The following is a 17,094-nucleotide window of genomic DNA, read 5'->3' as shown; positions in this document are numbered from 1 at the left end:
GGGATTTGTATTTTATAATAATTTTCTAAAAGCAATGATGTAGTAGTTTGTCTTAGTTTCTTAGTGCTGCTATAACAGAAATACCACAGATAGGTGGCTTTAATGAACAGAAATACACTTTCTCACACAACAAATTCAGGGCACTGGCTCTAGGGGCATGCTCTCTTGGTCTGCTCTGTGGGATAATTCTTGTGTCTTTCTTTCAGGTTCTCTTCCTAGGTTTCTTGATGATCTCCACGTGGATCAATCTTTTCCCATTTTGCTTCCTTGTTTCTGTGCCTAATTTGCTGCTTTGGTATCTCAAAAGTGATTGGTTTAAGACACACCCTACACTGATGTGTCCTCATTAACAGACAAAGAAAATCTTATTTCCAAATGGGATTATATCCACAAGGATAGGGGTTAGGATTTACATAATTTGGGAGGACAACATTCCATCTATAACATAAACACAATATTTTTTTCTGTTAATTTCAGAATTTATATACTAAATCAGACCTGTAAGGTGTAGCAAAGCATTCTCCTCATCTAATTTTAAGAAAACTTCATAATATTTTACTTTGAGCATTTTGGACCATAAACTTGCCTTTCATTTTTGGATGCTAGACACAATTTGGACTCATTTCTAATTAATCTAAAGGATCTCAAAGTCACATTTATATTAATCTCAAAGTCACATTTATATTAATCATTACTTATTTTATTTTTCTAATCTCCTCTTACTTCAAATATACCCGTGTTTATTTTCATGTCTTATTATATTACATAGAGAATAATAAAAATAATAACCCATCTTCTGTGGTTGTTAGGTGCCATCGAGTAGTTCCGACTCATAGTGACCCTATGTACAGCAGAACGAAACACTGCCCAGTCTTGCGCCATGCTCACAATCATTGTTATGTTTCAGACCATTGTTACAGCCACTGTATTAGTCCATCTCATTGAGGGTCATCCTCTTTTTCACTGATCCTCTACTTTACCAAGCATGGTATCTTTCTCCAGGAACTGGTCTCTCCTGATAACATACCCAATGCCAGTGAGACGAAGTCTCGCCATCCTTGCTTCTAAGGAATATTCGGCTGTACTTCTTCCAGGACAGATTTGTTCCTCCTTCTGGCCCATAAACCCATTGCCATCAAGTTGATTCCAACTCATAGCAACCCTATAGGACAGAATAGAGCTGCCTCAAAGGGTTTCCAAGAAGCAGCTGGTGGATTTGAACTGCCGACCTTTTGGTTAGCAGCCCAGCTCTTAACCACTGTACCACTAAGGCTCCCTTCTTCTGGCAGTCCATGGTAATTCAAAATTCTGTAATTCAAAGGCCTCAGTTCTTCTTTGGTCTTCCTTATTTATTGTCCAGTTTTCACATGCATATGAGGTGACTGAAAATACCATGGCTTGGATCAGGTGCACCTTAGTTCTCAAAGTGACTTCTTTGCTTCTTAACACTTTTAAAGAGGGTTTTTGCAGCAGATTTGCCCAATGCAATACGCCATTTGATTTCTTGACTGCTGCTTCCATGGGCATTGATTGTGGATCCAAGTAAAATTAATATCTTGACAACTTCAATATTTTCTCCATTTATCATAATGTTTATTGATCCAGTTGTGATGATTTTTGTTTTCTTCATGTTGATGTGTAACCTATTCTGAAGGCTGTAGTCTTTGATCTTCATCAGTGCTTCAAGTCCTCTTCATTTTCAGCAAGCAAGGTTGTGTCATCTGCATATCACAGGTTATTAATGAGTCTTCCTCCAATTCTGTTGCAGTGTTCTTCTTCATATAGTCCAACTTCTTGGATTATTTGCTCAGCAGACAGATTTAATGGTAGATGGACACAACCCTGATGCACACCTCTTCTGATTTTAAACCACATAGTATCCCCTTGTTCTGTTTGAACAAATGCTTCTTGGTCTATGTACAGGTTCCACATGAGTACAATAAAGTGTTCTGGAATTTCTATTCTTTGCAATGTTATCCATAATTTTTTATGATCCACACAGTCGTATGCCTTTGTGTAGTCAATAAAACACAGGTAAACATCTTTCTGGTATTCCACTTTATATCCTTTTGAAAATATGATAGCACATAAATGAAAAAAGATATAGGAATAACATTAAACAAAATTGAAAAAAATTGTGTGCAAAGAATAGCATTTAGGAAAAATGAGTGTTACCAAGTCTTGATTAAACAATATTTGTGTAAATATTTTTTAGTAATTGTGTAAATACTAGAATTAACATGTTTAACAATTCAGATATTACATTGTCTTCATGACTTTTTGTTATTATTTTCTTTTCTAACTTGTTTAAAATTTTCATCTAAAATTATTAAAACAACGTTTATGAAAGACAATATACTAATAAACATACATAATTTTTATAAAAAATAGTAAAGGAAACTATGAGACACAACTTTTCTCATTTTCAAAGTATAGCATATAATTTATTGTGCCATTGAATGTTCTAGAAATCATTTTATTGAAAACTGTTTTTCCTACTGAAATATAAGAATGATAAGTGGAGATTAATAATTAGCAGGTTGAAAGTTGAGAAGCCGCAGGATATCTTCCTCAATTACTCTAAACTTATACACTGCCAAATCCTAATTATAACTGCCTGTTCTCTTAAGTATTTTCTCTGAGCCTTATTTCTAGGAATAAAATGTTGACAGTACTTTGATAACATGTAGACTGAGAAGTCCTATAGCAATATTAAGTATTTCTATGTTTTATACAGCCATCTAGTAAGTAATATCTTTGGTTTTTCCATACAAGAAAAAGAAGAGACATCTCATTGACCTTTTGTTTAGATATTCAAAGAGAATCCCAAAACAAAATTATTTGGCACAGGTGTTTCCATAATTACAATATGCTAGAAAACCACTATTTTACTAAAAATGTTAATAGAGAAAGACTAGCATTCAAGCTTTTCTTACAATATGGAAATACAAATTATGTTTTTAAATGGGTGATTAAAGACTTGGTGCAGGCTTCTCTGGATAGCTTGAAGAGCTGTGTGCTAATTTCAAATTTCATTTGAAAGAAGCATTTCCTCCCTATTACTCTGTCTTAGGATTGGATATAAGCATTTCTATGGAAGTTCAGTGGATTACAATCTAAGATAGTATTCACATTTTTCTTTGAATGATCAATTTTCTCAAAAGGAACTCTTGTTTGGGTAGAACCATGGTGAGCGTAAATGTGAAACAATAAACAAAGATCATTTCTAAAAGAACCTTCAGGAAAGCAAATATTTTGTGAGAGCCTCTGGGTTTTCATTAGTATTTAGGATAGAGAAAAGGCAACAAATAGGGTGAGAATCTGTATAACTTTTGTATTCAAGTGTATTTTGAATCCTATTTCTAATCAGCATTCCCTGTAAAATCGATCCCCCTTCCTCTTTCACGCTTCTCAGTCCAAATTTAGTGGCTGATTATTGTATAATAGTTACTGATAGATTTTCCAAAGGGCCATTTAAGTTGGGCCATGAGGCAGGACACGCCAGGTGCAAATCATTTAGGTTCTTTGGTAATCATATTAATGTGCCAAGTCTCTGGAGTTCACATATACCACTGTTCATCCGAAAATTAATGGATTATAGTGGTTATGCAGAATATTGGAGAAAATAAAGTACGCATTAAAGCGATTTGGAAAACTTTTCCTCTTAGGCAAAAGATAAGAACTTTGCATGATATAGGCAGAGTCTAGTGGTAAATTGCGGACTAACTTTCAAATTGTTTCCAAAACAAAGTTTTTAAAAAAATGTTGTTGTTGTTAGGTGCCGTTGATTTGATTCGACTCATACTGACCCTATGTATAACAGAATAAAACACTGTCCAGTCCTGTACCATCCTCACAATTGTTGCTATGTTTGAGCCCATTGCTGCAGCCACTGTGTCAATCCATCTCATTGAGGGTCTTCCTCTTTTGCATTGACCCTCTACTTCATCAAGCATGAAGTCCTTCTCCAGAGATTGGACCCTCCTGATAACATGTGCAAAGTATGTGAGACGAAGTCTCGTCATCCTCACTTCTAAGGAGCATTCTGTTTAAAAAATAACAACTAATATATTGTCTACCACGCATTGGACAGTAGTAGCATAGCTTAAAATTCCATTTAAAAATAGATAATGAAACAAAAGCTAATAATATTAAAGCAAAAAAAAAAAAATTCCACATAAAGCAACTCATTCTGTTAAGTTCTAGATAAATGTCTTAACCTCCCCACCAACAACACTAGGTGAACTGTTCCTGTTTTCCAGGTGTCCAACCCCAGGCTGCGATGGGTCAGGCCATGTGACTGGAAACTACGCTTCCCACAGAAGGTAGGGCTGTTCCCGTTTCTGAGATGTACACCATAATGTCAGCAGCAGTGGTCAGCCAGATCACATGGATTTTTTTCTTGTTGTTGTTGGGTAACTCTTTTAGCTTGTCTGGCTGCCCTCGTGCCAGGAAAGGTGGTGTCAAGATGACCCCTACCAAGGATGAAAAAGAAGACCCTGAACTTAAGTAAGTGCAACAGGGAAGTCCATGGCCTCAGGGCACGCCCTGCCTTATTGGTTACACGGGTGGGGCACAGTGAAGGTTCATTGACTGAAATTCAGGGAGGGTGTAGCCAATGAAACACAGGCATGTCTGAGCAAGAAACAGACTGCTTGAACATTCAAGGAAATTTTCCCATTCCTAGCTGTACTTCCATATTCTTTGATAATGCAAAAGAAAATGGGGAAGTTCTATACTTTTCTAATAGTTTTAAAGGAAAGTATCATTCTAGAAGTGGTATAGTATAATAAATATGGCACCATTTCCCCCTGAAACTTTAGTTTTGCTTTAGGTGAAATTTTATCTAAAAAAAATTACCTCCAAAGAGAAATATGCTGCTAAGTCTTGGTCAGTATTATGCAGATATCAAAGTGTAAATTAAAACCACTGGCTCTACAACATTTCCAAACACAAAATTTGCACATTGGAATCCAGAATTCCAGTTCTATGAGTGATGTGCTCCATAACTTTGAATGAGGCAGTAATGTTTTACACCCTTGATTTTTGTTTGGAGACAGAATAACCTAGCACTTAAGTGGTCAGCTCTAGAGGCATCAAGTCTGAGCACGAACTTGGTTCCAATTTTGTAAAATGGTGGCAAGTTACTTAAGCTCTTATCAACCTCATTTCCTACACCTCTAAAAAGGGATAATGACACTCTCTACCCCATAGGTTTGTTGTGAAGGTTAAAGAGATAGTAGATGAAAACCTCTCAGCTCAGAGCCTGTGGACCACTAGTGCTGCTTAGTTGTAGTTGTACCCTCTTAAAATGCCATAACTTCACAACTTGCCTTCTGGGTAGTATGGAGTTGCCATTGTCATCTTACTCGTTTTTTACTGAGCTTCATGCTCAAAGGAATGAGAATCATCTGGTCTCTCCTAGCAAGCAATGCGTCTGCTGTGTCTGTCTAGGTGTCCTGTGATAGGCTGCGACGGCCAAGGTCACATCTCAGGTAAATACACCTCCCACCGCACGGCTTCCAGCTGTCCCCTGGCTGCCAAGAGACAGAAGGAGACTCTTCTCAACAGGGCTTCCCTCTCCTGGAAACTCAACAAACAAGAACTGCCTCATTGCCCCCTGCCTGGCTGTAATGGGCTGGGCCACATCAATAATGTTTTTGTCACCCACCGAAGGTATCGCTTGTTTTGTCTTGTTCTGTTGTTGTTGTTGCTGTGATTGTTTGTCAACGAAGTTGCTTTGGGGGAGCAAATTAACCTCCAGGAGATCACTAATCCTAGCACTCTAGTTGCCATAACAGTGAGTCTTGCAAGATACATATTTGACCAGTTTGAAGAATGAAGAATGTTATTTTCTCCATTTCTGAAAATTCACTACACAATTTTCAGGTGCTCTAGAAACTATGCATATGTGTTTTGTATCCTAAAATAATACTTACGCTGCTGTTTTTAATGGACCTGTCATTATTTGGCTAGCTCCAAGTGGTGACATCTACTCCATTATGGTGTGTAATTATAGACTTTCACTTTACATATTTATGTCATTCCCTCCTTCTCACGAACAGGCTCAATTTCAGGCCAAAATTATAGTTATTTTGCTGCTGGGAAGATGGGACTTATCCAGAGCACAGAGAAAGAAGATGGCCCAGTGACCACTCAGTGGACAGCAGGATGGGGGAGACTGAGAAGATCCTTGTACAGTGTCACAAAGACTTAATTCATTTATCACTGAGTGCCGGTATTTCAGTTAGACCCTGGGCTGGCAACAGTGAGCGCAGCCCAGCATTATGGTTCACATTCTATCTAAAGCAAGAAGAATTGGCTATTCACTGCACACTGCCCCATCCAAGGGACATCTCCTCTTCCCAGCCACAGCCTGTGATGCCAATTTAAAGCCCAGTGATGCTTTAGTGAGCCCTGATGCCTTGATTATGAGCTGAACCATTTTGAAATTTTGTTCAGCTCTAAAGATACATATGGATGGTATCAGAAAATGAAGCCTTCCAGCGATTGCTTATTTAAATGGATGGAATCTGCTTATGAAGAAAACCTGAATTTTTTAAGTGGCTTGTTTTCTGATAGGTTTCAAATGCAGACTCGAGTCCACAACAGCACACATTGTTGTATTTGGAGTCTGAATCACCATTTTAATTCAGGAACACCAGTCACAAACCAAGTGTGCCTAATGACACATTTACTATACAGTGGCTTTACTCTCAGGCAATGACCTCAGTAGTGTCTATGTTATCATTGATAATAAATATTAATGTAGCCCTTTGGTGAGCACATCCCTCAGTTAGCAATAAAGAAATTATCTTTAAAAGCAATAAAGAAATTATCTTTAAAAAGTGTAAAGATATTTTAAGTGAGATGCCAGGGCTTGTTGTGGAGCAACTCTCCTCGTCCAGCCTGGGCTCTTCTAGAATGTAAGTGGAAGGGTGATTGGTAGGGCCACTTTAGCAAGCAAATTGCCTTAATTAGTCAAGTTGAACATGAGTGTGTCCTGCAACCCAGGCCCTCACTGTTAGGCTGACACCCAGGGGCTTACATCCTGGAGCCAGGAGACACTTACGAGAGTGTCTGTAGCAACTTTGCTTTTATAATTGCAGATGGGACATGGCCCACATGCTCACAAGTGTAGGTAAATAACAAGAGAACTGCACACAGCCGTGGAAAGAATGCACCACAGTGTGCATGTCAGCATGGATGCATCTTAGAGTGTAATGCTGAGCGGGAAAAGTAAACGTATTATATATTTCATAATAAGAAAAAGAATATTATGAGCTGTAAAAAAAAATAGGCTGTAATAATAATGGAAAGACAATATTTTCTAGGAAAAGGAAAGCAATTACGAGTTTAGACAAATGACAAACTCAAATTTCACTGTTGTTCACTAGATATTTCTGTTGTTCTGTAAACAGTTTAAGGGACTGAATTGAATTTAGGGTACTCTCTTTAAGGTGGAATGCTGTTTCTTTACTATATACAGAGTTTAATGAAATACAAAGATGTCTAGTTTATTGCTTGGCATATAGTAGGTGTTCAACATAGATTATTTCCTTTCCCCTTTGTAAAAATAATATTTAGTGTATGTGTATATATGCAGGAATTACACAGGAATTGCTTGTTCTAACTAATAGTGAGCTTTCATATGTTATGTATTTTAAACCTAGAATCCCTGAAGTTATTCTGTGCTCTTTACAATCACTAGTTACCTAATAACAGCTGACATATATATTTAGGGCTCTCACTGCTCCAGGAGAGAGTACTGTTCTAAGTAATCTACATGATTTATTCATTAAACCTCAACAAAATCTTTTGAGCTACATGGGTGTTATAATCATCCTTATTTGATAGACATGTAAGCAAGCACAGGGCAGTTAAGGCACTGTCTACTGTCATATGGGTAGGAAATGGCAGAGCTAAGGTCTGAATACAGCCGTAGAAGGCAGAGCCCTATTCTTGACCACAGTGTTATATGCCTCCCCTAGTGCCTGGTGAGTTTTCACCATGTGCCTGGCACTGTGCTATGACTATCATAGGCACTGTTGCATATAGTTCTCTCAACCATCCTGGAAAGTAAGTTTTGTTGTAATTCCCATTTTGCTGAATTGTAGCAAGGTTAAGTAGCTTGTCCAAGGTCTGGTGTTCATAAGTGGAGGCACTAGGATTCAAATGGAAGCTGTCCAACTGAATGGTAGCACTCTTATCCTTTATGCCATGTTGGATAAATGCTTCATTTTAAATTCATCTTTTTAACATAAGGCTTCTGGTAATTAATGGGAAAAATGTAAGGTCTATTAGTTCACTCACAAGTCTCTTCTTACCACACAAAAATCAGTTGGAAGTTCCTAAAAATATAGGTTCTCTAGCTGTGATCACTGAAAGAGAATCTCTCTAACGATACTGAGGCAGGAGATGTAGTGATCAGTGTCTGAGAACCACCCAGTAACGTAGCTGGGCAGATAGTGGTTCAGGACTGAAGATAGTCTGGACTCTGAGTATCATCTTTGTCAACTACGGAGAGGATCCAGAAAAACATGCTTGGCATCCAAAAGTTTTCAGCCCCTACAATTAGGCACTGCTTGAAGAGAACCTCTTCCATCCAGGCTGGGCTTAATATTAAGTAAGATCATGAACCTTTAATTGATTCTAGAAAGGTAAATGATCCGTGATCACTTTTATACAAAGGAAGATAAATCCTATAATTTGGGTCAAATTATACTACTAACCAAAAATATTCAGATGCAAATAAAATGCAAGCTTGAATATTCTGACATTGTATTGCTGTTGCTGTTGTTAGATGTCATTGAGTTGGTTCTGACTCAAAGCGACACTGTGTACAACACAATGAAACACTGCATGGTCCTGTGCCATCCTCACAATCTTTGCTATGTTTGAGTCCATTGCTGTAGCCACAATGTCAGTCTACCTCACTGAGGGTCTTTCTCTTTTTCACTGACGTTATACTTTACTAAGCATGATATTCTCTCCAGGAAATGTTCCCTCAGAGTCTCGCTATCTTTGCTTCTAAGCAGCACTGTGACTGTACTTGTTCTAAGACAGATTTGTTCCTTCTTCTGGCAGTCCATGGTATATATTCAATATTCTTCACCAACACCATAATTCAAATGCATCAGTTCTTCTTCGGTCTTCCTTATTCATTGTCCAATTTTACATGCATATGAGATGATTGGAAGTACCATGGCTTGGGTCAGGTGCACCTTAGTCCTCAAAGTGACATCTTTGCTTCTTAACACTTGAAAGAGGGCTTTTGCAGCAGATTTGCCCAACACAATATATCATTTGATTTCTTGACTGCTGTTTCTGGGGACGTTGATCGTGGAACTAAGTAGAATGAAATCCTTGACAACTTCAGTATTTTCTCCGTTTATCATAATGTTGCTTGTTGGTCCAGTTGTGAGGATTTTTGTTTTCTCTATGTTGAGGTATAACCCATACTGAAGGCTGTAGTCTTTGATCTTCATCAGTAAGTGTTTCAAGTCCTCTTCGCTTTCAGCAAGCAAGGTTGTGTCATCTGTATATCACAGGTTGTTAATTAGTCTTCCTCCAATCCTGATGCTGCGTTCTTCTTCGTGGAGTCCAACTTCTCGGATTATTTGCCTAGCAGACAGATTGAATAAGTATGGTGAAAGGATACAGCCCTGATACACACATTTTACTTATTTTAAACCACTCAGCATCCCCTTGTTCTGTTCAAACAGCTGCCCCTTGCTCTATGTACTAGTTCCTCATGAGCACCATTAAGTGTTCTGGAATTCCCATTCTTTGCAATCTTATTCATAATTTGTTATAAACCACACAGTCGAATGCCTTTGCATAGTCAATAAAACATAGGTAAAGTCCTTTGCATAGTCAATAAAACATAGGTAAACATCTTTCTGGTATTCTCTGCTTTCAGCCAAGATCCAGCTGACATCAGCAATGATATCCCTTATTCTGTGTCCTCTTCAGAATTCAGCTTGAATTTCTGGCAATTCTCTGTTGATATACTGCTACAACTATTTTTGAATTATCTTCAGCAAAATTTTACTTGTGTGTGATACTAATGATATTGTTCAATAATTTCTGCATCCTGTTGGATTGCCTTTCTTTGGAAGGAGCATAAATATGGATCTCTTCTAGTCAGTTGGTCAGGTAACTTGTCTTCCAAATTTCTTGGCATAGATGAGTGAACCCTTCCAGCATTGCATCCTTTGCTGAAACATCTCAGCTGGTATCCTGTCAATTCCTGGACACTTTTTTTTTTTTTTTTTTTTTGACCAATGCCTTCAGTGCAGCTTGAACTTCTTCCTTCAGTACCATCGGTTCTTGATCATATGCTACCTCCTGAAATGGTTGAACGTCAACCAATTCTTTATGGGACAGTGACTCTGTGTATTCTTTCTGTCTTCTTTTGATGCTTTCTGCATCATTGAATATTTTCTCCATAGAATCATTCAGTATTGTAACTCGAGACTTGAATTTTTTCTTCAGTTCTTTCAGCTTGAGAAATGCAGAGCATATTGTTCCCTTTTGGTTTTCTAATTCCAGGTCCTTGCGCATTTCATTATAATACTTTGTCTTCTTGAGCTGCCCTTTGAAATCTCCCATTCAGCTCTTTTACTTCATCATTTCTTCCTTTTGCTTTAGAAACTACATTTAAGAGCAACTTTCAGAGTCTCTTTTGACATTCATTTTGGTCTTTTTCTTCCCCGCTTGTCTTTTTAATGAACTTTTACTTTCTTCATGTATTACGTCTTTGCTGTCATCCCACAATTCATCTGGTTTCCGATCATTAGTGTCCGTGCATCAAATCTGTTCTTGAGATCGTCTCTAAATTCAGGTGGGATATGATATACTCAAGGTCGTAGTTTGGCTCTCGTGGACTTGTTGTCATTGTATATCACTTATTTTAGCGAAAAGAAAATCCTATTACAGATGAACACTTTGACCTGTAAGTAACATCAGCACTATCATTATATAATAATTACTTTAAACCTTTGATTTAAATCTTTATATAACAAACATCTACTGTGAAGAAAAAAAAAAAAAACAGCCTGAGAAGACAAATGACATTATATTAAAACACAGACACATTATTATGGATGTTTGTAATTTAAAACCACAGAAGTTCTATGACCAATAGAATTCATTTAGTGCTACCCCGTATTTTTGTCCTTTTACTGAGGTTTAATATATTGCAAATAATTACGTCTACTACATAAATTATATCACCTGTCGTTTTACTTTAAGAAGGCAAATGAAGGTATAGTTTTAAATTGTCTTGATATACCTTAGTAGATATGCCAAAACCATATAAGGCATTTTTTTTAGCTCCTTTGCAATATGATGCCCAAACCCAGGAAGGTGACACCCCACCCTGGCAAACCCCACCTTTTATTAACCAGGACAATAGAGCCTCGTGGAGGACTTGGCCCTCTTCAAAAGCAAGAAAAGACCTTTAAAATAATTTTCTCTCCCCAAAACACTTTTTTTTTTAATGCAGTATTTGTTTTATATTCTGAAAGTTAAAACAACATTGAAAGATACAAAGTATCAAGTGGTCTTTTTGAAACCAAAGCCTCCTTTTCTTAACTATATGGTTAGTCCAATAGTTACTGAAGTTACACTAACTTTTCCACACCACTGTTACACCTGTATCTGAACAAAGCAGATCATTTAGGGGAGAGAGGTCTAAGAGATGTTAATGAGGTATTAATATCCATTACATTATAAATGAACTTACCATAAAAAAAAGTTGCCGTTGAGTCGATTTCAACTCATAGCAATCCTATGGGGCAGAGTAGAACTGTCTCATAGGGTCTCCAAGGAGTGGCTGGTGAATTCCAACTGCTGAACTTTTTGGTTAGCAGCCAAGCTCTTAACCACTGAACCACCAGGGCTCCAGAACTTATCATAGGCCACTTTAAATACCCCATATATCCACTAAATATGAACTCAAGTCATAACCACTTTCTGAGAACACATTTATGGCAGAAAACAAGACAGACTTTTGCAAACTTTTCAGATAATGAAGTGTAGATAGGCCACAATCTACAGTGAGAAGTTTCAAAAATAGAAGAATCAGGTCCAATATTTAGTTTGTAACTTTTCTTGTTTTCTTTTCCTGTATAAAATATTTTATAGCTTATCAAATATTACACACAGATAATTTTTCTATATTTTATATTATCTTAATATAGAATAATTTGGTATTCTTACAAAATGCATTTATTCAGTGAACATTTATTGAGGGCTTTGTTCCAGGAATGTTTTCTTTCACTTTGTCAAGTGGCCTAATCTTCAGGCTGAAGTGATTGTTTCATATATGAACTGAAACTAAGTTTCTGTGAAAAATAATATTTTGAGCTAATTGTGATAATTTTGAATTTGATATAAAAATTGCATCTACAAAAATGGAACAAAATTACAAAAAAATTAACAGCTGCTTAGAACAACAAAATTATCTGATCATATATTATGGAAAACAATTTTTGTTTAATGTGTTCATTAGCAGATTGTTGCAATTTAAATAAATTAGATGATGTTAGAGGAAACAATTACTGCTGAAGGGCTCAACTATTAAAGGAAAGGGTGGCACGCATCACTACAGGAAACAGACTTCCAAGGAGGCAATGGCATCTCAAGATTTGTAGTGGTTCCTTTCCCCTTTCAGAGTAGATATTCTTAAAATGAAATATAATGTTTCAAAAGTCAAAGAATAAATTAGAAACTTCCCTACCCACCAACAGTGAATTCAACCAGAGGGAGGGGTAGTACCAGTGGTTACTGTTTTGGGCTTGTATTAATTTGAATTATTCTATAATAAAAGAATGACATTACTGTTTGAATTATGATAGAAAGAGCCAGATTCTGCTACACATGGAATTTTGACTGATTTGGAACAATTTTTATTCATAATAATATGTACAATTTTAGGTTTACAGAAAATAATGACTAGTAAATAAAGGCACGTATATAAATGCAGAACAGTAACATTTTAACAGAATAAATTACATCATTATTATATATCATCAGTAGCTATTTATATTTTTACTTAATAAAAAAACACAAAACATTTTACATTATTTTAGGGCCTTTTGCTTTTGTTTGAATAAGTATTTACTCGACACTTTCTATAAAGAACCTGCACGTTATAATGCAATTAGTAAACAGGCAAAATCTTAAGTAGTAGAAAATGAAATTAAAAAAAAAATTATAGGAAATAATATGCATTTCACACATCAGTATAATTTCTATTTCTGCAGCTTATCTGGATGCCCTCTAAATGCACAAGCCATCAAAAAGGGCAGAGTCTCTGAAGAACTCATGACCATCAAGCTCAAAGCAACTGGAGGTAAGAATGTGTGTAGGAATCGCCGTCTTCACCAAGAGATCCAACTGTAGCTCCCCAGAGGATTCTGCATGTCAAAGCATACTTTCTTCCCTCTTGGCAAAATAGTGTGGTACATTATTCCCTTCCTGATATTAACTTACCTCACCCCTTTAGTAGTTAAAATAGTTAAAGATACATTAATCATTTTCCCCTAAATTAAAAAAAAAAAAAAACATAGAAGTAAAATCTTACTGTATAAACCTAATACAAAAATAAAGGTTCACTCAAGAAATATAATTAAGAAGTAAAAATTTAACTCCCTAGAGCCCCTAATATATTGAATATACCTGTTGTCTACACATACGCACATCACTCATATAATTCTGTTGGCGTTAGGAATACCAGAGACATAGCTTCCAGCATCACTGCAACACACAAGCCACCACAGTGCAACAAACTGACAGATGGGTGGTGGAATGAATCAAAAACAGCCACCTGATTTGTTATGCTATGTGTAATCTTTCAGGACTCACTTTTTGCCCTTTCACCTTATATTTCTAAGTGTCACCCATGTTGTCTTTGGTGGACAGGGGCTTTTGACCAGGTCCTGCTGTAATGGACAGTACTTCTGTGTTCATGTTGCACATGCTTCCTGTGGTACACGTGCAGCCATGTGTCTATGAGTGTATCTAGGTATGGGATTGCTGCATCACAGAGAATGGGAAAGTTCACCTTTAATAGGTAATGAACAATTTTCCAAAGCAGTTGCCCAGGAAAGTATAAGAGCCTCGATCTCCTTCAATCAAATTGTCAAGCCCATCCTGCTTCGTGAAATCAATCTTATTAAATCCAGATGAAGAAGTTTACTTTTATCCCTGTTAATGGTCATCACTTGGGATTAGAATCATCTTTCTGGACTGAGATTACCTTCAGTCCTGCTTCTAGCATCCTTAATATCAGCCACCTCTTCCAGATTTTTGCAATCATTAAAACGTATTCCTATCCCTTCTATAAAATAATGATGGGAAAATAGCCCCCCTTTAGGTTCAACACTTTACATTTTGTTGTATGAATTCTCACAACATAGATATTACGTCTATTTTACAGAAGAGGAAACTGAGGAACAAAGACACCAAGTTAAGTGTCCCAAGTTCAAGCACAAGGGTCAAAGCCAGCATGGAAACTCCAAAGCCTATGTTCTTTCCTCTAAATCACATTTGCTTCTTATCCACGTTCAAGGAGAGCACTCTACTGAGTGTCCTTGAACTCTGTCTCTCATGGCTGCCCTCTCAGCTCTGCCCAATTGTGGTCTACATGGTACCACTCAGTTACACAGACTAGCTGATCACTGGGTGTGATTTATGTCATCGCTGTTCTTTCAGCGTTGTGTACAGAGAACTCACGGGGTCCAGAGTCAGGGCCTTTGGAGTTTCATCCTGTCTCTGCCACTTGAACTCAGGCAGATTAATTAGGATCTGTTGGCGATTAGTAAGGCCTGGCTGAGTGTCTCTAAGGCTCAGTGTTTTTATACCTGATAAGAGAATGAACAGTGTAATAGAGCAAGGCCCAGAGGGTGGCAGGGATATTTAAGTGAGAAAACATATATCCCAGCGTACCTGGGATATAAGGAAACTACTTTAGATGGTGTACTTTTCTACTCCCTCTTTTCTTTCTTACAAAGAAACTCAATCCTGCAACCCATTTTACCCACTTTTTTAAGAATCCTGGATATGTGTGATTTGGGAAAACTTTCAACAGTTTAAAGTCTGATTTTCAGGTAGACACCACAAATCAAACGTAAAATGACTCATATCTGTGAGAGTCTCATATGCATAGGCACGCATTTTCAGTGTGAGCTAATAGTCTGACTCGTTGTAGGTATAGAGAGTGATGAAGAAATTAGGCATCTGGATGAAGAAATAAAGGAGCTGAATGAATCCAACCTTAAAATTGAAGCAGATATGATGAAACTGCAGACCCAGGTAAAAATAATAATAATAATTAGTTACCTTTATGGTAATTGTAATCTTTGATGGAAACAAAATACTGGACTTTTAAACCTGATTAAAAATATCCTGATGTCTTGCAGTGAATATACTGAGAATTGCTTAATTACACAATTAACTTTTAAAAAACTGAGTGGATAGATTATCCTGGATCATCACTGATTCCATGGCTGCAGGCAAACTTACTCATGGTTTTGCCTTGGTTGCTTTTAACATTTTATTAGCAAATAAACAATATCATCCTGCAATTAAAGATTCTAGGGACTAAATGATGATTCAGAAAAATTGTAATGGGAAGATGAGAGTACTCAGTTTTATTTAAAATCCAAGAAATCATAGCAGCTTTTTATTTCTGTAATTTTTCTAAAATAACCCTAAACATGTTGGTATTTGTTAGAAACAGATCTGTTTTTTATTTTTATTTTTTCCTATATAAAAATTTATACATATATTGTTATGTGATTCTAAGTGCTTTCCCCATACTGTGACAACACACTCTTCCTTTCCACCCCTGATTTCCCATGTCCATTCAACAATCTTCTAACCCTCTCTGCCTTTGCATCTCACCTCCGGAGAGAAGCTGACTGTTTAGTCTCCTCTATTTACTTAAGCTAAAAGGCACACTCCTCACAAGTATCACTTTATGTCCCACAGTCCAGTCCAATCCTTGCCTCGGAAGTTGTTTTATTTCTGGGCTGATAGAGAATCCAGTGGCCATGCTTTCCAGGATACCGCAAGTCTCAGTCAGACCATTAAGTCTGGTCTTCTTACTAGAATTTGAGTTCTGCACCCCACCTTTCTCCTGCTCCATCTGAGGCTCTCCGTTGTGTTCCTTGTCAGGGCGGTCATTGGTGGTAGCCGGGCACCATCTAGTTCTTCTGGTCTCAGGCTGATGAAGTCTCTGGTTTATGTGGCTCTTTCTGTCTCTTGCGCTAATACTTTCCTTGTGTCCTTGGTATTCTTCATTCTCCTTTACTCCAGGTGGTTGGGACCAATTGATGCATCTTAGACGGCTGCTTGCAAGCTTTTAAGACCCCAGACGCCACTCTCCAAAGTAGGATGTAGAACGTTTTCTTAATAAGCTTTGTTATGCCAATTGACCTAGATGTCCCCTGAAAGCATGGTCCCCAGACCCCTACCCCTGCTACTCTGTCCCTCAAAATGTTTGATTGTATTCAGGAAACTTCTTAGCTTTGGTTTAGTCCAGTGGTGCTGACTTCCCCTGTAGTGTGTGCTGTCCTTCCCTTCACCTAAGATAATTCTTATCTACTATCTAGATAGTAAATGACCCTCATCCTCCCTCCCCACCCTCGTAACCATCAAAAAACGTTTTCTTCTGTGTTTAAATCTTCTCTTGAGTTCTTGTAATAGTGGTCGTATACAATATTTGTCCTTCTGTGACTGACTAAATTCACTCAGCATAATGCCCTCCAGATTCCTCCATGTTATAAGATGTTTAAAAGCTTCATCATTGTTCTTTATCGTTGCATAGTATTCCATTGTGTGGCTATACCATAATTTGTTTATCCATTCGTCTGTTGATGGGCACCTACGTTGTTTATATTTTTTGCTATTGTCAAAAGTGCTTCAATGAACATGGGTGAGCATATATCTATTTGTGTGATGGCTCTTATTTCTCTAGGATATATTCCAAGGAGCGGGATAGCTGGATTGTATGGTACTTCTATTTCTAGCTTTTTAAGGAAGCGCCAAATCAATTAACAAAGTGGTTGTACCATTTTACATTCC

The 17,094-nt window shown here is 37.3% G+C and overlaps 1 protein-coding gene across 4 annotated transcripts in view; it reads left to right on the top strand.

Moving 5' to 3' along the window:
- The window catches only part of ST18 (ST18 C2H2C-type zinc finger transcription factor), an 85,370-nt gene that overhangs the window by 59,072 nt on the left and 9,204 nt on the right, over positions 1 to 17,094 (top strand). For all 4 annotated transcript variants that reach the window (XM_012558449.2, XM_023740956.1, XM_023740954.1 and 1 more), the window contains 5 exons: positions 4,263 to 4,325; positions 4,429 to 4,509; positions 5,455 to 5,676; positions 13,272 to 13,360; positions 15,218 to 15,321. In XM_012558449.2, coding sequence (XP_012413903.1) covers positions 4,263 to 4,325; positions 4,429 to 4,509; positions 5,455 to 5,676; positions 13,272 to 13,360; positions 15,218 to 15,321 — 559 coding nt within the window. The remainder of the gene's footprint in view (positions 1 to 4,262; positions 4,326 to 4,428; positions 4,510 to 5,454; positions 5,677 to 13,271; positions 13,361 to 15,217; positions 15,322 to 17,094) is intronic.

This window comes from Trichechus manatus, unplaced genomic scaffold, assembly GCF_000243295.1.
Source record: "Trichechus manatus latirostris isolate Lorelei unplaced genomic scaffold, TriManLat1.0 scaffold00169, whole genome shotgun sequence".
Lineage (NCBI taxonomy): Eukaryota > Metazoa > Chordata > Mammalia > Sirenia > Trichechidae > Trichechus > Trichechus manatus.
Note: the sequence above shows the minus strand (reverse complement) of the source record. Positions and strands in the feature narration are given on the sequence as shown.